Source organism: Panicum virgatum, chromosome 1N (genome assembly GCF_016808335.1).
Source record: "Panicum virgatum strain AP13 chromosome 1N, P.virgatum_v5, whole genome shotgun sequence".
In the NCBI taxonomy this organism is placed as follows: Eukaryota; Viridiplantae; Streptophyta; class Magnoliopsida; order Poales; family Poaceae; genus Panicum; species Panicum virgatum.
Window position 1 is genome coordinate 16,478,457 of NC_053145.1, and position 22,832 is coordinate 16,501,288.

At 42.6% G+C, this 22,832-nt stretch overlaps 1 protein-coding gene and 1 pseudogene across 1 annotated transcript; both read left to right on the forward strand.

Annotated features, from left to right (window-relative positions):
• Window positions 1–6,689: 6,689 nt before the first annotated feature.
• LOC120655347 (gamma-secretase subunit APH1-like) lies at window positions 6,690–13,020 on the forward strand. The gene is made up of 6 exons (XM_039933104.1): window positions 6,690–6,894; window positions 7,779–7,934; window positions 8,027–8,112; window positions 9,120–9,245; window positions 9,482–9,609; window positions 12,561–13,020. Exons 1-6 carry the CDS (start codon window positions 6,782–6,784, stop codon window positions 12,702–12,704), a joined length of 753 nt encoding a protein of 250 aa, XP_039789038.1. The 5' UTR covers window positions 6,690–6,781; the 3' UTR covers window positions 12,705–13,020.
• Window positions 13,021–13,273: 253 nt separating this feature from the next.
• LOC120655348 lies at window positions 13,274–17,095 on the forward strand (annotated as a pseudogene).
• Window positions 17,096–22,832: the final 5,737 nt, after the last annotated feature.

Genomic DNA, 22,832 nt, shown 5'->3' on the forward strand with positions numbered 1-22,832 from the left:
AATGCTGAACTGTAGACCTCCACCCCACTTCCACCCTACAGACCCCAACACCTCCGGGCTCCCGCGCCTCCACCCACCCAGCCAGGCGACGTCCGCACCACCACAACTCCCAGCACTCGGCTTCCGCAGCAGGAACCACCACTTCGTGAAGCACCACACACCAGCGCCGCAGCTCTTCCTCCAACTCTGCCTCCTCCACTCCAAATGCCCCTCGCTCTCCTAGCAGAGGGACCACGCACAAGCTAAGACTAAGATTTGTGGAAAGAAATCAGAGGATTTGAGAGGGAAAACCAATCCGAAATCCCCGCAAGATGCAGGGGTTCGGACAAACTCCGAGTCGCCAGAGCTCCTGAAGGAGTCAGGAGACCAAAGACTTTCGGTGACTGGGGAGGTGTATGGGGGGAAGAATTTGGGAAGACAGTCAGGTGGGGAGGCCTCTCGTCTTTCGGGGGTTGGTTTGGTTGCATTGCGGGAAGTGGGGGGAAGAAATGGGGTGCCCCGGCGCCGTGCTCCATGCATGGTTAAAAATCCCGATAGGAACCGGTCCGGTTTTACCGGTAACCGGTCAAACCGGTCCGGACATGTTCCGGTTCCGGCCGGTTTCAAACCGGCCCAAATTCAAAATTCAAATTTGAATTCCAAAAAATGAAAAATTTCTAAAAATACTTCAAGTTGCGATGAATCTAATGGTGTCAATTTTTTTCAAATATTCGTTCATTTAGTATACTTTGCGAGCATTTGAAGTTAAACAAAAAAAAAGCGTGCATACAAAAGTATACAAATACAATGTAAAAGTATTACAAAAGAGGATTGGAGGGTTCATTTAGGTTAAAACATGTTATACAAACATTCATTTAGTATACTTTGCGGCATTTGAATTTAAATCAAAAAAGAAAAAAATTTGAATTTGGCCGGTTATCACTCAAACCGACCGGTAACCGGTCAAACCGGACCGGTAAACCGGTCGGCTAGCCGATAGGAACCGGTTGAACATGAGTTTTTGGTTTGGATTTTGAATTTGGCCGGTTTTTTCCGGTAACCGGTCAAACCAGTCCGGTTTACCGCTACCGGTGGGCGGCGGTTTTGTCCCACCGGTCGGTAAAAAAAGCCTGGCTCCATGGCCCTCGACTCTCAATTCTCAACTCTCAAGCCGTCAGCAGAAAAAATTATTAGTAGGCAAAAAATATTAGTGTTGGTCAATATATTTCTTTTACATATTAGTTAATTTAATGTACAAGTACCTTTAGTAAAAAATAACAGCTTTATAGTGCATATAGAAAACATTTGCACAATTTTGTATTTTATTAGTTGGAATACGTAGAATTCCAAGCAAATTACAATAAATAAAGATAGATATACTCATATTAACCAGTAAAATAAAGAGAAGAGAAAAGAAGAGAAAAGATACACTACTAGTTGATTTTAGACCAGTTCAACTAATTGACTCTTTATAACATTCCAACAATAACACAACAATCAACATATGTAGATATTGTATAATGTAGTACTATTTTTTCTGTTATTTATAATTTTACATGGGACACTAAACTTATTTATATGGGTGAGGCGAGGGAGCATTCGAGACTATCTAGGGAGCAATTGTTAGATTTCATTAGCCTACCCATACACATGGAGCTTTAGTTTTGAAAATAGAACATCAATATTGTGAACTTTTTTGAAATATATTAGAAATTTGATCATAGATAAAATTATTGTTAGTTTTAGCCACAGTTCTATAAGGCGATAAAAAAAGTATAGAACGTCTATACTATTTACATCACCACATATCCTTTGAGCCATGTGGGGTAAATTGCAGTATCATACACTCACTACTAGAAAAAGAGCTATTGATCCACGCAAAAATACCAGTATGTATATTTAGTATCAGGTAGTAACACCAACCAATTAAAACATTCACATTAGTACCGGGTGGTCCCGAGGTCCAAGCTCCTCACCGGCTGCCGTGATGCGCCGACGCCCAAGGTAATACAAACTCTGCCTTACTACTCTCCCTCCTCTGTTGGCTGCTGCACACCTCCTTCCTCCTCCGTTAGTTCTCTGTTTGTTGTCTCGGCTCTTATAGTGCTCTTATAGATTTTTATTATTGTTATTGTTGGAGAGTGTCTAGTGCCTATGGATTGCAAATTGCTTTGTGTAGAGTATACATCTGCATCAATTGTGCGGACTTTAAGTCATCGTGATGAGAATATGAAAGAGCAGGATGTAAATCTTGGTGGAGGCTCTATGGAACTGAAAGAAAGGTTAGCTACAAGCATCCTTTCTTTAACATCAAACTAATTTGCTTGTGAAAGAAATTGGAGTACTTTCGAACTAGTGGTGTCCCTAAGCTCATCTTTCATATACAAAAATCAACATTTGTTTAGACAATTGCAGAATTTTAATGTAATATTCTCATGGTTAATTTGGAGATACACACAAAGAGAAGAAACAGGCTTACTGCAACCCGCCTCCACAAAGTGGTCTTCATCCAATTTATTTCAAAGATGACAAGGAAGGCCCTGTTTAGTTCGCGAAATTTTTTGGGTTATGGAACTGTAACACTTTCATTGTTATTTGGCAATTAATATCCAATCATGGACTAATTAAGCTTAAAAGATTTGTATCGTCATTTACAGTTATACTATATAATTAGTTATTTTTTCAACTACATTTAATGCTCCATGCATGTGTTCGAAGATTCGATGTGATTAGAACTGTAGGAAATTTTTTGGGAACTAAACAGAGCCTAAGAAACAAAAAAAATCAATTCCAAAAATCAAATGAAGATGATGGTTAATTTGCAGTGGTCTTTCTTACTTGTTTTGTCATCATGTTATGTTTTATTTATTAAATTGTGTTGTGTGTGTAGCAAAAATGGCCTCTCATGCCATATTTCAATATAATGTTTTGGCGATTGATGACACACACAACAACTTGGACTAATATATGTGTAAAGATGACTATTCTCAGGCTTTTAGGTTCAAGTGATGACAAAGAGAAGATAGGCGTAGCTAGGCCCGAAGGGCCGCCCCTACGGTGGTTCCACTAACCGATTAGCGGACGGGGGTCGAGGGGAAGCCGCCCCTCGCGGGTCTCAGGGCAGCGCCCTGAAACCTCTTCAGTCCAAAGGACGAAAAATTGAAGAGACCGTGAAGAAAACCAAGTCAAAGAAATCAAGACAGAGATACTTTAGTATCACCGGTTGAACCGGCGATGAGATAGTTACATACGTCGGTGCATTGACTTGGAGCAAACCAGAAAGTTTTAGTATCACTGGTTTAACTGACGTTAATGAAATTGAATACGTCGGTGCAATGGATCCAGAAGCTGAGGCAAAGTCTATACACCGGATGAACCGACGATAGGGTCTTGGTGAACGTCGGTGCAGTTGTCCAGAGAGTTTGTTTTTCAGAGTTCACAGGACAATTACACTCACCAGTTAAACCGACGCAGCATCGGTTGATTGCCCGTACACGTAGCCTAGTTTTTGAGGCGGGCAGTTTAGTATCACCGGTTGAACCGACGATGGCTTTTGGAGGTGCGTCGGATTAACCGACGTTAAGTGTTTTTCTGGCAGCTTTTTTCCAATGGCTATATTTGCTTGGGCTTCCTATATATACCTCAAAGGCCAGGTCATTTTAGGTTGCTGGAGTTGCTGAAAGTCTACTACACCTGAAGAACATCTCCAACCACCATAGAGCTTCATTGTACATCATATAGGCTTAAGCACACTTGTGAGAGTGCTTAGTGCTTGTAATAGGGATTAGTTCTTGCGAGAGCTCCCTTGAGAGAAGTCTTGCTGCGGCAAGCATCTTGTGTACTCATCGTGTGACCCTCCGACTTGGTGTGGAGCGGCAACGACACTTTTTGTGCAGGAAAGGAGACCCCTCTTGGTGAGAAGCTCCAATAGTGAAGACGGTGCCATTGGTGGACGCTTCGAGAGAGACAGTGGCGGTATATTCTCATGGTTAATTTGGAGATACACACTAAGAAAGAAACAGGCTTACTGCAACCCGCCTCCACAAACTGGTCTTCATCCAATTTATTTCAAAGATGACAAGGAAGGCCCTGTTAGTTCGCCAAAATTTTTGGGTTTGGAACTGTAGCACTTTCAATGTTATTTGGCAATTAATATCCAACATGGACTAATTAGGCTTAAAAGATTTGTCTCGTCATTTACAATTATACTATATAATTAGTTATTTTTTCAACTACATTTAATGCTCCATGCATGTGTTCGAAGATTCGATGTGATTGGAACTGTAGGAAATTTTTTGGGAACTAAACAGAGCCTAAGAAACAAAAAAAAATCAATTCCAAAAATCAAATGAAGATGATGGTTAATTTGCAGTGGTCTTTCTTACTTGTCTTGTCATCATGTTATGTTTTATTTATTAAATTGTGTTGTGTGTGTGTCTCTTTTGTGTTTTGACCTGAACTCTGGATTCTAACTTTATTTATGAATTTGTCATGTGCTGTAATGTGCTATCTCACTTGTCTCTACGATGCAAAATATGTTATTTGGTCGAGCTTGGAGCAGCTATTCTTTGTTGCTAATATGGGCATATGGATGAGTATGAAATCGTTCAGATAACTTTCTACTTTTAGTTCCTTGTTTTAATATAAATATGTCAATAGTGACTTCATTTGAAGTTTCTCATATCCTCCTCTCTCTTACTTACTGAAGGAACAAGAATTTATCCTAAGAATAAGGTTATCCTAGGGAAATCATGGTATGAAACTAAGGTATGTGTATAGCCATCTTTGTGTTAATTTGTATATTAGAAAGTGCATTGCACATACAGCAAAAATGCTTAGAAAATATTTAGAAAACACCTAGGCCCGCATAGGCTCTAGGCAGAGGGGCACACCCTAGAAATCGTTATTTTTAACATTGCCTATTAGGCTGTTAATAGTACCCAATATTTCAAATGGTATTTTTAATAAAATTGTTTGTTAGGTTATCATTTGAACTGTGTCTAGTTATTGTATATATTTTTTCTAAAAGAAACTCCACCGTTACCAGCAAAATATTTCAGATGTGGTTTCATAAAATTTCCTGTTATATGTCCCAGATCCTACAAAAATTATTTGAATTTTTCATAGTCACTGTAGGGGTTTTAAAATCCTATTTCTAATACTGTTGTCACATATTATTTTTCAAAAACCGATTGAAAATTCACAATATATATTAATTTTTCTATTTTGTATCTTATCCATTAAGTTGAGTTTTGTACTGAGACTTTTGTATGTGTATATCATGTACATACCTATTTAAAGTAATGCGAAAAAGTACATCCCAAATTTATAGTAAAAGGCTAAAAAAATTTATACCATTTTAAAGCTAGTAAAAAAAAGATCCCACACCATTATGATATAATTGAATATTAACTATATCTACAAAGTTTGCGAACATTGTATAATTGTTATTAGAGATGGAATTGACATGATATGTCCTTCTATAAAATTTTATTAGCAAGCTAGTGTACATTAAAAAAGAGATAAAGATTAAAGACAAAGCATAAATTATTTCTACAGCACATAAGGTAAAATTTTAGGAGTAAATTTGACACTGATATTGTCTATATTTTGCGGATAACATATTTGATCGTGCAGTTGAGACAACCACAAGTAGAGATCTGCATCCGTTAACAAATTTATCCCAATTCATGTATAGTAATATTGTCACCATCCATGTTCAATTCTGAAATTTAAAATTTAAATATAAGATAGGACACATTAAAAAAAATATAAGATAGGGCAAACTTTGCCCGCATGGTCGAATGTCCTGTATGGATCGCATATCAAATCTATTTTACTTGTAGGCAAATTGATGGATCGCATATCAAATCTATTTTACTTGTAGGCAAATTGATTTTAAAAAATATGCCAGGTGCATATATCATGCACACGATCATGTTCTTGAATTTGGTAAGATTGCTGAGCATGTGTACCACAAGCTAGACCTTACGATCCACCATTTTATGCCTCTGTTCGGCGATGCGATTGCCATCAGCCCTCCCCTTATGTTGGTCGTCGAATCGCTGGACTGCCGAGGTGGTATTAAACAGGACTGAGTAGCCTTCGTTAGTTTTGTTGTGAAACGTCTCTTCACCAAGAGATGCTTTTTTTTTTGATGAGGTGATCTCATCCATTCAAGCATAAGATTAGTTGATAGGATCATATAGTTAGTTTACTCCCAAAAAACATGTTCTTTGGAAAGAGTCATGTTTGTTTAATTGTTTTTAGGGTAAACTGTCATGTCCTTTCGTGACACCGCCTTACTTGTATATATATATTTAAAAGATCAATGAGAAACATGGAGAATCATTTTGATCGCTTGCTTTCTCTGGTCTTGTTTAGTTGCCACTATAAAATTTTTGAAATGGAATTTTTACATATTTGAAGTATTAAACATAAACTAATCATAAAACTAATTACAAAATTCGTCTGCAAACTACGAGACGAATTTATTAAAACTAATTAATCCATCAACAACACATATTTACCGTAGTAATTACTGTAGTATTTTAGTGTCTAATCATAGTCTAATTAGGATTATTAGATTCGTCTCGCAATTTACAAATAAATTATATAATTTATTTTTTGTTTCATCTAAATTTAATACTCTATGCATGTACAATTTTTTTTTTGATACAATAATTTTGGAATTTTGAATTTTGCAACTTTGACAGAACTGCACGAAGTCGCGAACAGAGCATTCCTCTGCCCCTCCCACCGGCGGCGAGCGTAGCGGAGGCCGGGTCGCGAGAGGAGAGAGATGACGGTGGCGGCGGGGCTGGGGTACGCGCTCATCGCGCTGGGCCCCGCCCTCTCCCTCTTCGCCGGCGTAGTCGCCAGGAAGCCCTTCCTCGTCCTTACCCTCCTCTCCAGGTCTCCCCCCAGGCCTCGCCTGTTTCTTCAGCTTCTTCCGTTGCGTTTGGAACTTTGGATCAGGCCGTTCGTTGCGCGCTGGTAGAATCGAACAGTTTGGTCGTCGAGATGGGGGGCATTTGATTGAGGCGTTCGGGGATTTCTGAGGGGAAGCCCCGCTCCGGCTCTTTGTTTAGTCGAGCTAGGGTTTAGGAGTTCCTTGCGGATTCTATTCTTTTTGATTGGTTGATTGATGCGGTGCTCGCGACCTCGACCCGGATACTGCTAGTTATAGTCAGTAGCTCACATGGCGTGTTTTGCGCAGTGTTTGGAGCCCTTGATTTACCTTCTCTGTTCGCATAATCTGTGAATCTGGTTTGTATAGACGTGGAATTCAGACCTGAAAACTTGACTATGATACTCTCCATAGGCCCTAGGTTAGGTGGAGACTCAGAGCCTGCTGAGTGTGAGGGCCTGTGTTTACTGCCTTGCTAGAGTTCCTTGCTATCCCCTTTCTTGGTTTTCAGTATTCACCTAATTTACATTGTGGCTACATTGGAGATGTCAAATACATAATGGCTCTGTGCTTGCTGATATCAAAGAAAATTGATTACTTTGAACAAAATATGAGTCAACTTGTTCCACTATGTTTGATGAGCAGTTTACAAATCCGTCAAAGGAAACTAGAAACCATTTCCCTCTCTATCCATGTTGGCTTCAGGCCTTGATGGCACTAGGGTGAGTGCCCTGTTTCCCAGCATCGGTACCCTTACGGCTTACCCTATGTTCTTTAGTGTCTGAGCCTAAAATACTGAAGTCTATTCTATGTTTTTCTTATAAATTTCGGAATGGAAGGATATTCTCATGATTTAAATCCTAACTTTTGCCATATCTTTTTCGTTCAGCACCTTGTTTTGGCTTATAAGTTTGATAGTCCTCTCGGGAATATGGAGGGGATTTCTTCCTATAAAATCTGGAACTTGGTGGGCATATGCAATTCTGATCATTACATCTGTTGCCTTGCAAGAAGGCACTCGTCTTGTGTTTTGGAGGCTTTACAAGTAGGTAAACCATAATAGAAGTTGATGTTCTCCTATTTATTTGTGATAATTAGTGTTCTTATGTGCTGTGGTTATGCAAACAATTTTTCCAGGAAAATGGAAGAGATGCTAGATGCCTTTGCTGATAGAATTTCTAAGCCACGTCTTAGTTTGACAGACAAGATGCTAATTTCTTTAGGTAAGTTATTGTGATACAAGATTAAAATTATCTTTTGTGGTTCAAGGAAGACCAAATGTTTCCTTGCTTAGCAATTTATATAAGTTAGACTGAAATGAACGTGCAATCTTTAAATTTGTCACGGAGTGTCATCTAGGTCCATGAACTTGAAAATTGCTTGTAAGCGTCCATAAACTTGTTAAACTTTGTCATCTAGGTGCAAAGTACCCAAAATACATCCATGATTTTGACCTGTTATTATAAGATATCTACATTGATATGCCACATCAGCAACTATAGGGGTAGTTTGTGGGCAGTTTGAACCTGGACGACACATTGAACAAGGACTCGAATATGCATTTTCAAAGTTCATGGATCTAGATGGCATTTCATGAAAAATTTAAGAACTGCCTGTGTGCATTGCACTCTATAACTAATTTTCTGCTGCTGCCTTGTGTTTTTCCCAGAGTTTCAAATTCAAATGAATATATACATATTGTAGTTGCACTTGTATATTTGCCAAATTATGCCCTTGTTGGAATATAAGTGAATTGCTCACCTCTCCCCATCAACTTAAGCTTTTGGGTTGAACTGGTCGGTGCATGCAACTCAATAGCCTTGTTCTGTTGAAGGGCCAACATTGCAGATTTTTTTTCGTAGAAAGAAATGCATGCCATGTTATTTATAATCCTCCAGCATATTTTTCTTCTAATTTTCTGGTGACTAATTCCAACAAGGTTAAATTGTTATACATGCTTATAAATGCTTGCCAGTGCTGTAACATTTGTGTTATAACAGAGCAAACACAGTTTTTCTTCTTCTCCATTATTGACTTCAAACTAGAAAGCCTTAAAAACTCAGACTTGCCTTGCATTACTAAATCAGCTGAATACTTTGAATCCGACGATGTACATTTGCTTACTGATCGGTTGCAGCATTGTTTTTTTGCTTTCTCTTTAATAATTCTAGGATGGCACAAACTATAATTCCTTATGCTCATTCACTTCTGTTTGAAAATGTTTGTGCAGCTGGTGGTTTAGGTCATGGAGTAGCTCATGCAGTCTTTTTCTGCCTCAGCCTTCTGACTCCAGCATTCGGTCAAGCCACATTTTATGTTGAAAGGTGTTCAAAGATGCCTTTTTTCCTTGCGTCAGGCAAGTGTTTTCTTCCTTTACTCCCTAATATGACTTTTCACCAAGGGAATATAAGAATTCCTTGTAGTAGGAAAAACACATTTGTAAAATATTTATTCCATCTTTGATGCTCAATTTTATGTCATGCTGGCAGCATATTTTTTTCTCCCATATCCTAGTTGCATTTGATTCGAATTGCAATGTCCTGAGTTTGTTTTGCATTAAATTCACTTTTATCTCTATGTGCTATTTTTCAGCCCTTATTGCACTTGGATTCTTGGTCATCCATACATTCTCAATGATCATTGCTTTTAATGCATACGATGAAAGAAAGAAAAGTGACCAAATCTTTGTCCCAGTTGTTCACTTGACTGCTGCTGTAATGGTAAGAACTTAGTCTTGTTTAGTTCTTGTTGAGCTGATTGTCACTTTTTTTAGTTCAAGTACTTTAGTTTGTCACTTAATAAATGTGAATAATGCGTGAACAAGTTTACCTTTGTTATTATTTTCATGCGTTTCCGTATAGCATTTATTTATTTTTCTACTAACCTCAACATAGGAAGCAGTGACCATGAATCCAGTAGCAGGTTTTAATATTGTTCTACCTATGTTGGGTCCTTCCAATTTACCTTTTTCTTATTAAAAACTTGCATTGATAGAGTTATGCTCCATAAATGTCTTTCAAAAAGAGTTATGCTCCATAAATCGATATGAAAATTTTAATTGATGGAAGTTGAATGCGAAATATTAGAGTATATTTGGTACTTGTAGATATACGTATCGTAAACTGTCGTATGTATCCCGGAGAGCCTTGCCCCCCAAGTCTTGTACTCTTATATATACCGGCCGAGGCCTCAATGCAATACATCCACAACATTACACCAATCCTACTCTCCTACATGGTATCACGAGATTAGGGTTTCAGATCCTGACCTAAATCTTCCGCTGCTTCTCGTCGCGCCGCTGCCTTCCTCGCGTCGCCGGTCGTCTCCAACAGCGCGCCTCCTGCGCGCCCCCTCCACGGCCTCCTAGTGCGCCCCCGGGGAGATCACCCATGCCGATCTCCGCCGGGGGCAGCGCCCTCCTCGATTTCCGTGGCGGATCCCGTTAGTTCGTCGCCTCAGTAGTGTCTAGCAGCAGTAGATCGGAATTACCTCATCATCCGCCATGGAGACGTCGACGACAACTCCGCACCGCGCTGCCGTGGTGGCAGTCGCGGCCTCCAAGCGATGCTCGCGCTCTACCCCGTGTTGTCGTGGTGGCAACAGGGGCCCGTGCGCGGCTCATGCACCTCGTCGCCGGCGGACTCCCTGGAGGCCCCTCCGATCTCCCCCCCCCCCGTCGCCATCATTGCCAGCGGAGATCCGCTCGCCCCGACAGGATCTGCCGCCGCCGCCCCTGGCGGGATCCGTCGCTTGTGGGCGGGATCCGCTCCCAAGCCGCGGCTCTCCGCCCGCCCTGGCGGGATCCGCCCCCAAGCCGCCGCTCGCTGCCCGCCCTGGCGGGAGCCGCCGCCGCCTTCAGGCGAGATCCTCCGCCGCTCCAGGCGGGGAGCTGCCCGATCCGGCGGGATCCGCCCTGGCACCTCCACCATCCACCGCTCCTCTGTTCCTTCCTTTTCCCCCTCTCACGCTGTGGTGTGTTTCACCGTGGTGGGCAGATAGGGAAGAGGGTAAGGGAGGGGGGGGGGGGTCTATGCTACGCGCACCGGGAGGTCCACACGAGATGTTACTGCTGATTAGTTTTTTGGTAATTTCTCTGATTTTTTACTCGATCATTGATCGAGATTGCGTCACCCACCGCCCGTCGACCGCATGCCTCTTCTTCGACATCGTCACCGGCCGTTCTTCTTCAACACCCGTGTCCCCTCCGCGACATGGTCTCCAAGCCGATTGTCCCCGACTTCTCCGTCATGTTTCCGATCTACGCGGCATCGTCGTTCGTCGTCTCGTGTGTGCACCCTCGGTCTGATCAGCCGATCAGCATACACACACGGATCTGGGACGGGTGTTCTCAGTACGCGTGCATCTTCCCCGAGCATGGAGGGCTGCCGCTGTGTCGTCTCTTCGAGCAGCAGCGGTTCCACACGTGGTCTTCTCCGCCGTTGCTTCTTCACCGCCGCCGACCACGTCCCCGACCTCATCGTCGACTCGTCGCTGCGCACCCCGCGCATGGTCTTCGTCAAGCTGTACGAGTTCTTCGCCGTCTTTTTCAAGCGCCGCCGCCGCGTCATTCAGATCATTCGGCCTTGTGCTGAAAATCTGGGTGCCCCTCCTTGCTTAGTTTAGCACAACTACGTCGCCAGCGTCGCAATCTCGTCCCCGACTACTTCGTCTACTCCAGCAACAACAGGCGTTGGCACCTTCTACCTCGTCTTCTTCTGTGCCTGCGGCCGCCACTGCTGGTCCCCCTCGGCGACAGCGTCTGGTTGTGCATCCACCCTTGCACGTCTGGTATTGGCAACACCGGTGCGTGCCCATCGTCCCCGATGCGTTCCCGAGCCTGGCAAACTCGGGCATGTGTCGCCCGATGGCCTGACTGCATCGACTTCGGCATCGCTCCCTCTAGGACTGCCTGGACGTGTCGCCATCTTCGTCTCTGGCGTCTTCTCTATTACGCCACCACCATGGCGCTTCCTCGTGCGCCCGCGGCTTCATGTGCGGCTACCTCGTCTTCGGCAACCTCGACAGCTCTACGTCGACCTCGGTTATCCTATGCACGGCATCTTCAACCATGGCTCGCCCTCAAGCTCGGCTTCCTCGGCATCGGCACAAAGGGCTACCATCCACATGAGTTACTCACCGGTTTTCTCTCCAGTCGCAGCATCCGCACCACAACGACGTTATGACTGCGGGGGGATGTTAGTCCGTTGGCTACTGCTTTCGGCTTCTTCTCCAGTCTCACCGTTTGCGGTGCTCCCGCTGTGACTGCGGGGGAGTATTAGAGTATATTTGGTAGTTGTAGATATACGTATCGAAAACTGCCATATGTATTCTGGGGAATCTTGCCCCCCAAGTCTTGTACTCTTATATATACCGGCTGAGGCCTCAATACAATACATCCACAATATTACACCAATCCTACTCTCCTACACGAAACAAATGTGGAATCTCTGGTTACTTTACAACAATGTTTAAACTTGAACTTAATTGTCTGCCCTGAAACCTTAGTAAAGTGCGCAATAGTACTATGTTGGTTTAAACTGAGTAGTTTTATTCATTTATACATAGGCCAAGTGAAATATATGCTCTGTATGATTTCATTGCTTTTATCCGTGACCGTGGCAATGCACTGTGAACTTGTGCCTGACGTTATTCTACCATGTGCTTCTTGCAGACACTTGTTAACCTCGCCCCAGGGGGTTGCCTCATCGGCACTCCTCTGTTGTTGGTCACGGCTGCGCTGACCTTGCAGTACTGCTGGCGAGTGGCATGCCGGAGGCTAACTGAGCATCAGCATCGGCAGCTGAACAACAACTAGCTCTTGCCAGTGTTCCTCGCATCATGTAATTTCCCCATGTGTGTTTGTCTTAAGCTTCTCATGCGTACAACAGAGAAAACTCAGAGGCTGACAGGCTGTGAGTGGTGTCGTGTAGTTACTCAGAGGCTGACAAGAGGGTTTACCAGAGTTGCGCTCAGTTAAAGATGCTATCTTCTGTTTGTACTACGCTCTAATCTCGTCCTGAACTCCAGATGTCTTCTGAGCCGGTGAAAATGCTGCACTTTTCATAAATTGTCTGACACTTGTCCATCACTGTTTGATCATCAACATGACACACTGAATACTGCTTTTTTTTTTGAAAGAAATTAATACTGCTTTGTGCAGCAACTGCATTTCTTCGTTGGTTTTGGAAAACAATTCCAACGAAGCCTATGATACCGGGCCCGGGGAAGTCAGTTGATGACAAGTGATCCGTGGGCCCCGCCAGGACAGAACAAAGCAGGAAGCCGACAGAGTTCCCGTGCAGTTCTACCACTAACATGCGGGACCACCACTCCGCTGGCCCACGCGTCAGTGGCAGAGCTGCCCCTGATCCTCTTCTGCCTAGGACAGCGCAGCGGAGCCGTCTTCTCTTCCTCGGACAGTGCACGAGCACGCGGCGAGGAAACGTCTGCCTCCTCAGTCCTCAACAGTTCGCCCCAGCCCGGTTTCGCTCCACCCCACTTCTCAGAATCCGATGGCCAACTTCCCCGCCACTCCGGCGGCTGCGGCAGCCACCGGCCACCGCGTCTCGCCCTCACCTCGCTCTTCCTCTTCCCTGCCACGGAGGACGACCGTGCTGCCGTCGATTGCTCCTTCGCGGTCGTGGAGGGGAGTGGCGGCGGTGGCCAGGGCCGCCACGGGCTCCGACAAGGCCGGTGAGTTTGCCCTGCGATGAGCCCCGCTCGAGGGCTGTAGAGATAGCGTACTCGCGCGGTCTTTTTGTTCTGCTCAGATTTGTTTCAACTTTCAAATACCGTAGCAATTTGCATCAGTTTTTAGAGGTGTGTCGCGGTGATTCGATCGAGACCCTGTAAATTTCGCGTGCGGGTTGGGTTTTCTTTTCGTCTATGAGTTAGTAACTTCTGTTACGGAATTCCCGCTCTTCTCTGAAATCGTAGGGGGGAGACTGGTCGCTGCTGAATTTGCGCAAATCCTCTTTGCCGAGGTCTCAATAGTCAACACTCGACCGAGCCAGGTCTTTCCTCGGGATATGTGTAATTGTAAACATTTCCGGATGGAGTCTGAACAATTCCAAGTGCGAAGAGGCATTTAGTTGTCTTCTTTAGGTGGAGGGTGGGTCAGTTCATGCTGACAGGGGACTTCGGTTGTTGGTTTGTTGGTGGCTTTATTTGACGATGATCCTGTGAGTGATGGTGATTGGAGGCCGGCTGCTTTTGTCGAGTGTGGGAATTTGAAGATAATAGGATTGTCACCAACTCGTCGTGACTCCCTGCCCTTTTCTTGTTGATTGGGATGGGCTGCAAATGGTTGGATAATTTGAATATCGGTGAATTGTACACACAAGATCATATTTTGAAGAGTGTATCGGTGACTGTGACACAACATTTCATAAAGTCAAATTGTTTTAGATAATTCTGTAAGGACAACAGCTTTGGTTCTTTAATGTTGATCTGAATTACTTTCTAGATGAAAAAAGAAAAGCAAAATCCTGATAAAATTGTGTTCTCCGAATTTTTTTATCCGAATTACTTTCTCTCATATGATAGCTTTTTCAGTAGATTATACAAGGGAAAACAAAGGAGGGTGCGGGGGCAACGGACATGCATTACGAAATTAAATGTATTTAACTACTACAATTACACTGGTGTACCATGCAAACCTCAGAATTATATGCTTCCTGGAACTAAAGATCATCCTTACCATGCAGCAGTGGCAAGGACTACTATCAATCCAAACAATGTCCCTGTCTTGTCTTTCTCTGAGGTGGGCTTTCCTGTCTTTTATATTGTTCGGTCGCAGTAGTTTAATTGACATCTCTTGACAACACTTATAAGACACAGTGGTTAGCAGCTCCTTTTCTTTGGAGAGATTATCTTGTTTTCCATGATTATGCTCTCTTTTAATTAATTCCTGTTTTGACCTATGCACATTTGTACATCATGTATCCATAATTAGCATGCTGATAAAAACTGTGTTCCTTTTGTGTGGTCTTTTCAGAACCATTTGTTACAGCCACAGGCCCACAGTATGTTCAGATCAGTTGGATTGTTTTGAGCATTTGTTTCTTATATGACTAATAGTTGGAAAGTGGTAACTCTGCACCTAAACACTGTAAATATTGAATCAATTCCTTTAAACCATCTATCAGCTGTACCTCCAGCCATGCCGGAATAGTTTCATTATATCCGTAGAAGCTGGGCATGATTTTGCATGATACCTCGTTACATATTTACATGATTGGTTAAAGTAGATTTTTCTCCGTCGTTGTACTGTCAAAACTCAAACATGATATACTGCATGTCTTTAAATCCATAACTTTTCCCCTCAAAGTTGCTGAAAGGCTTGATACTTTTCAAGCGTCTGGTGCTAGGAATCAAAATTACATGGCCATGTACTCTAGTATTTTTGGTGGAATTACAAAAGATCCTTCTGCAATGGTGATACCAATCGATGATCACATGGTCCATAGAGGCCACGGGGTTTTTGATACTGCGGCTATTATGGATGGGTAAGCTCTTCTATAATGTAAATGTGAACTACATATTCATGTCAAATAGAATAACAGTTAACCTACTGAAAATTCTCCTCATAATATTTTTCTTTGAAATTTTGATTGAGATATCAGAATGATCTTATGTTCTGAACTGACATATTACTGGCAGTCACCTCTACGAGTTAGATCAACACCTTGACCGCTTCCTGAGGTCTGCATTGATGGCCAAAATACCATTACTTTTTGATCGCTCAACAATTAGAAGCATACTTATTCAAACTGTAAGCGCATCAAACTGCACTCAAGGATCGCTCAGATACTGGTTGTCTGTTGGACCTGGAGACTTCCAGTTGTCTTCATCTGGCTGTGCCAACCCAGCCCTCTATGCTGTTATTGAAAGTCCATCCTTACAAGTACCAGCAGGCTGCAAAGTGGTGACATCATCTATACCGATAAAGTCTCCACAGTTTGCAGTCATGAAAAGCGTGAACTACCTGCCGAATGCACTCACAAAGGTGGAAGGCGAAGAAAATGGTGCATTTACTGGCATTTGGTTGGATGATAAGGGCTTCGTTGCAGAGGGTTCCAATATGAATGTTGGCTTTGTGACGGCTGACAAGGAGCTTCTCATCCCTTGCTTCGACAAGATACTCAGTCCGCACAGCAAAGCGGGTTTTGACCCTGGCTGAGCAGCTAGTAGCTGATGGAAAGCTTAGCAGGATAATATCAAGGAATGTGAGTGTTCAGGAAGGGAAGGTGTCTGATGAAATGATGCTTATAGGGAGTGGCATTCTTGTCAAACCTGTCGTTCAGTGGGATGATCAGATAATTGGCTCGGGTAAGGACAGTTCTACATGCTTATTACATACCTCACTTCAGCAGTAACAACGCTGAACAGGAAGTATGATAAAACTTAACTATGCTCTACTGTGTATGAAGTTGATATTAGATAGGTTTGGAGTGTGACAATACACTTTACCACCTAGAGATTAGTAGATTGGTCTTATTCATCAGCCACTTTTAGTTTTGTTGAAGTCAGCTGCCTAAATGTAAGGAAATTTCCAAATTAATCAGATAAAACAAACATCTATCCATCTAGGAACCTTATTATAATGGCTCAGATCAAAAGATCTCCCACATACATATTTCAATAGATGGTAAATTGATGTGGTTGATGGTTTTGTGTATAATAGTAGCAGAATAGGTATCATATTTGGCAATAGTGGTTAAAAAGCTTTTAAACGTGTCACTGGCTTACTGTGACTCCATAGAGGGCATCCCAGTGCTATAGGCTTTCCGCACTGTGCGGGGTCTGGGAAAGGGAATCTTTAGCGCCAAGCCTTACCTGCACAAACTGTGACTCCACAGAGCAAAATACAAAAAAAATTTCTGTTTTTTTTGGTTGAACTATGTATTCAATGCTCAAATACTAATCGTTTTTGTTGTTTCTTCACAGGACAAGAAGGCCCAATAGCTCAAGCGCTTTATGACCTCATTCTCGAGGACATGAGATCTGGTCCACCATCTGTTCGTATATGCATCCCTTACTAAAACTTCTTGTACTTTTAGATATGGTTATATACAGTTATGCATGAACAGTGATTTATCGGTTATCAGAGTTGCAAGCCCATTCATATAAAATGTATAAGTAGCAAATAAAATTGGGTTCTACAGTTAAGTATTCCCTTAGTTCTTATTATAGTTTTTCACTAGATATTGTTTGGTCTTTGTCATAGTTGGACAACAATATCGCCGAAGAAAGAAGAAATAGTCCTACTCAAACAAGGATGATGTCTCGGCGTTTAGTTTGCACGATTGCTTAGGAGTTAGTTTAGATTACAATTACAATTGTGGAGCCTGTTTGTAACAGGTCTGGTTGTATAAGCCGATAGCAATTTAGTCATTCTGAAATCGAGCAAATAAAAATTATTCTGCATCATCCTTGGATCTTTCACTGACCCTGCGATAAACCTTGTATCACATACAAGCAACCGGCAAATGAGTAGGAAAGGGCAGCAATAGATCATCCCCGTTGCTAATAGAGAAGGCAGCAGCGCGAGGAGGCGATGAGATGTGGTGGCTGATGTTGGCAGAGGTGGGCTAGGAACTTGTTATAGAAATGTTATTGGACCTAGTTGCGGGCCAGGCCACAAATCCTCGTAGACCTAAGTTAATCCCACCTCGGGAACCTTATCCAAAATTGCCGGCTTAAATAGCAAGAAGCTGTTGATAGTATTATCAACTACTACTCTCTCCAGACCCATATGTTACCGACCGTATACCGTTTCGGCAGGAAAAAACCCCCGAAAAACTGCTCATCGTGTGGGAGATTGCTGAATCATTTAGGGCTAGGCGGATGTCTTGTCCAACCGTTGGCTATTCGCCATGGACCAATCTGCTTGAGATGGTGGACGGTACGCTTGGCATCACCCATGCTGATGAGAGCAGCATGGTACTGAAGCTATGGGTGTGCTTCAGAAGCAACACTGGGATCGTGTGTCTGCTGATGTTAGTGGACTGTGGTTCAAAGAAAGCCTCGTCAGGCATGACTTTCTTCGAGAGGCAAGATGGCCGTCGGCGTCGCGTGATCCAGCCGCGCTCCCTTGCCTATCTATAGCTAGTACTTTCGAGAGTCCTGGACAAACAATTCCTGTGTAGGCTGCTTGGGCATCCTTTTGCTAATAGCCAGCCAGCATCTTATCTATTACTACTTTGTTCAATTGTGCGTCTATATGTACTGTGTGCTGGAACTTCTTAGCCATGCTAATGGTAGCACATCTTGTATGCTCGCTCATACATTTCTACTTCTGTGTTTCTGCTCCTGAACTATATATGCCGGAAATATGTACGAAATTTTGTAGGAAGATCGATATGGTACGGCACAAAGCATGATATTCTGTTTCTGCTCTAGCACGGGCTAATAATCTTGACAGGAATAAGTATTAGAAATTCATAAAAAATTAGGACCCAAAGACAACAATCAAAATTGTATTCTCGCTCTCTCATTTGTGATTAATAAAGAGTCTGTCTACCTAATATTCGGTTGTTTTACATATATACATCTAGCACCCGGTTGTTTGCACTCTTCAAAACACCCAAATTTTTTACAGCAGATGATTCTGGTGTTTCAGATGCATCAAAATTCAAACATCCAAATTATGTATTTATCAAATTCAGATCCTTTGTCTTACAAAAAAGCTGACACCAGTGACTGCATAAACTGACATAAATGAGATGCATATGGACAAGTTAAAACAAGTGAGAAAATGTCCACTGAACTACAAAACTTCATATGAACACAGAACCATGACAGCGTATTTTCTATAGTAAGGCCTTGTTTAGTTCGCGAATTTTTTTGGATTTTGGTACGTAGCACTTTTGTTGTTATTTGACAATTAATGTCTAATTATGGACTAATTTGAAGAAGCCGATCATCAACAAGGGAAATGATGCCAGATTTAGAAATCTTACATTTTCTCCACCCGAAAGCCAAGGTCTCGACTGCTTTCTCCTTCCGGTTGGAATTCCTTGGTGCCATCCAGAATGTCAAGGGATGCTTATGCGCATACACTTGAGGATTACCGGAGAGGCGTTAGAGGAATGAAGGCAAGATGGAGGCGAGATGAACAAGATTCAGATCTGGAAGGCAAAAGGCGGTGGCCAGGATAACAGAGTGGGGTAAAAACTCTAAGGAGTTACCACACGGTTAAATAACCAGTACTTGTGGCAATTTGGTGATTCACTTGAAGTCCAAGAGGCACTCCGCGTGTTAATCTATCATGAGCGGTAATTCTGGGATTTTTGAAATCGTTATTTGTTTAACCATATTTTCTAGGATTATATTCCAAAAAACATGATTTCAGATATCAGATATGATCTACTTGTCCATTCCATTAGGATAAATTATATGCCATGAGTTTAGATCCTTAATTTCAAATCTTGAAACTTTGATTTAAGGCTCAGGGGCTGCAGGACACATGTCATCGATGATTTATTTTTCAATTTTCTGGAAAATAAGAAAAAAAAGAAGACCTAAGACTCGAAGGCTACTGCATATGGAGCACGAGTTTATCGCGCACCATATAAAAGAAGACTCTCGAGGTTTGAGCACCTCACAGTTTCAATGCAGCCGGAAGTACTCGGAAGACTACTCGAAGTACTCGATGGGGAGCTTAGAAGAACTCAACGGGAAGCTCAGAAGCACTCGATGGAATAATCAGAGCACTCGAAGACACTTTCAGAAGTACTTGATGCCTACAAGATTCGGCTATGAAAGAGCTCGCGGGCGTGTCAGACCCGGCCCAGGGCAGCGAGACTGCTCACAGGCGTGGAATATTTTAGAATAAGGGATAGCGCATGTCATGTACCTTATCCTATTGCAACTACTCGTACAAAAATATGACTAGTTGAATAGAAGTAAACTACCCGATAGACATTGTGAAGGACTCCATCAATAGTATTCGGCTAGGATTTCCATGTAACCCTAGACTATATAATGGCGGGCAGGGACCCTCTCGAAACATCAGAACAGTCTAAGGCAATACAAACAACCACACAGAACATAAGGTATTACGCATCTCGTGGCCCGAATATGTCTAAAGTTTTGTGTTCCTTGCACCATCAATTCCATACCTTGGCGGAACCCTACCTACAAACCTACTGCCTTGGGGTATCCCTAGGCAGACTTGGCGGCTAAACACCGACACCATCAAATATGGTTATTGTACTTGATAACACCATTGTCCAAGTAATAGCCATTCTCATTAGGAGACTTGATCGTGAGAGCTTGCAACCTATTCTGAGCAACTGCATCAGAATGATAGGAGTTCAAAATCTCCTGAATCCACTTGGGAGTAGCCACTGAATCCACTTGGGAGTAGCCACTGAAACTGACCGAAGAGCCATGAGATGACCCACCCTAGATAAGGCATCTGCAACCATATTTTCTTGGCCCTTACACCACCTTAAAGTTGCAGCCCCATGAGTCTGGTCATTGCCTTTTGTTGGAGATCAGAATGCAGGTTCTGCTTAGTTAAGAATGACAAGCTCTTATGATCAGTACGAATAATGAATTCTTGGCATTGTAGATATGGTCGTCACTTCTTAATCACCATGATCAAGACAAGAAACTCTTTTTCATAGATAGAAAAATGCTGATGAGTAGGACCCAAGGCTTTACTAAGAAATGCGATGGGTTTCTCTTGCTGCATCAGCACTGCTCCCACACCAGTGGCATAAGCAGCAATCTCTACAATGAATGGGACTAAAAAATTGGGGAGGGCCAAGACAGGGGTCCGAGTCATAGCAGTCTTCGAAATGCTGCTTCAGCAACAAAATCCCAATGAAATTGTTTCTTTTTGAGAAGATTCATGATAGGTTTAGCCAGAATACCATAATGCTTGACAAATCGTCTACAATAACCAGTGAGCCCTAAAAATCCTTTGAGTTCAGTGACATTATAAGTAGTGGGCCAATTGAGTATGGCTATTGTTTTGGATGAATCAGTTGCAACCCCTTCCTAAGAGATGATATGGCCCAAGTAATCTATGTGGGTTTGTATCGGTGTTTTTACCGTCAGCCTACCTTGGGATGCCCTAAGGTAGGAGATTGTTGGGAGCAAATCGCCGAATCTGAAATTTGAAGGTAAACAGAAGGATACAAGATACAAATTTAGACAGGTTCGGACCGCCGAAATAGCATAACACCTTACATCCTGTGTGGTGGTTTGGTATATTGCGCCCTGCGCTGGGGTGCTGTGCTCTGTTGAGCTATCTAGCTTATCTGGTTGGTTCTATCTACCAATCTAGGTACTCCGCCCTCCTTTATATAGTCCAAGGGGTGAGATACTAGGTGGGTTCAAGGTAGGAGTCTTAGGAGAATTACAAAGTAGAGTCCTCGGAGAATTACAAAAGAGTTCTAGTTGGAGTCTGGTTTCTTCCTTCCTTGTGGGTATCCAGAATCTTCCTCACATATATGCGGTGTGCACAGTCCTGTGGGCTCGGGTCTGACAGTTTGAGAAAAAGAGCACTTGCTATGTTTGAGGTAAAATTGGTGTTTTCTGAGCTGTTAAAGAACTTCGCCGATATGCTATAGATATATATATTCAGCCATTGAAGAACTGTAAATTAGGATGTCATCCAAAAAGACCAACACAAATTTTCTAAGGAATGGTTGCAAAACTTCATTCCTGAGACACTGAAATGTGGCAGGAGCATTTGTAAGGCTAAAAGGCATCGCTCTAAACTAAAAATGCCCATGATGAGTTTTGAAAGCTGTTTTATACTCATCATCCAACAACATCCTTATCTGATGATAACCTGTAGTCATATCTAATTTGGTGAAAATTTTGGATCCAAAAAGCTCATCTAGAATTTCCTCAGTGACAGGGAGAGGAAATCTATTCTTGATAGTCAGCTCATTCAATTTTTTGTAGTCCATACAGAATCTCCAACTGCCATCCTTTTTTTTGCACCAGTAACACAGGAGAGGCAAATGGACTTTGCTATGAGTAATTAACCCAGCATTTAGTAAGTCTTTAACATGTCTCTCAATCTCATCCTTGTGCAAAGGGGAGTATCTATAAGGTCTAGAGTTAACCGGCACTGTGTTGGGCAACAAAGGAATAGCATTATCATACACTCGCTGAGGACCCTGTGGTTTGGCAAAGACATCAGCAAATTCTTCCAAAAGAGCAACTAGTTCTGGAGGTAGAGGGGTAGGGGACTGTTCTTGATAACTGATCAAGGCCAATGCCCACACATCATTGCCTTGATGCCATTTGAGAAAGCTTTTAGCTGTCACTGCAGATAGTTCCAGAGGGGCTGGGAGAACTCCTTGCAATTTAATGTGTTTGCCCTGATTCAAGAACTCAACCGTATGGTCTGTCTAATGACAAGACATAGGACTGTTCCGTTTCAACCAGTCATATCCCAAGATAGCATCATAAGCCTCCAAATCTAACACCTGCATGTCAGTATACATAGTATGGCCTTGGCACCACCACTCCAATTGAGGAACCACTGCATCTGTGAGGAGGAACTGTCCATTAGCAAGTTTCACTTTTCTGGATGGAGCTGCTATAGTTGGAATACCAAGCTGAGAAACAAAAGAGGAATTGATGAAACTGTGAGAGCTCCCACTGTCTATCAAAATAAGCATCATCTTGTTTTGGACCAAAACTCTAAGCTTCAGAACCTCTCCATTGACAGTACCAGCTAAAGCATTTAATGACAAATGCACAAATTCCTCGGGCAAAGAATCTTCTACTGCAAGCTGAGTAAGGACTTCCTCAGACAAAGGTTGATCCAAATCATTAAGCACCAAAGCGTTCAGTTGGGACGATGGCCGTTTACTGCAAGTAGTGGCATGTGCCTTGTCATGTTTGTCCCCACAATACATACACAAACCATTAGCTCTTCGATAATGTCACAATTGTCTCTCTTTCCATAATG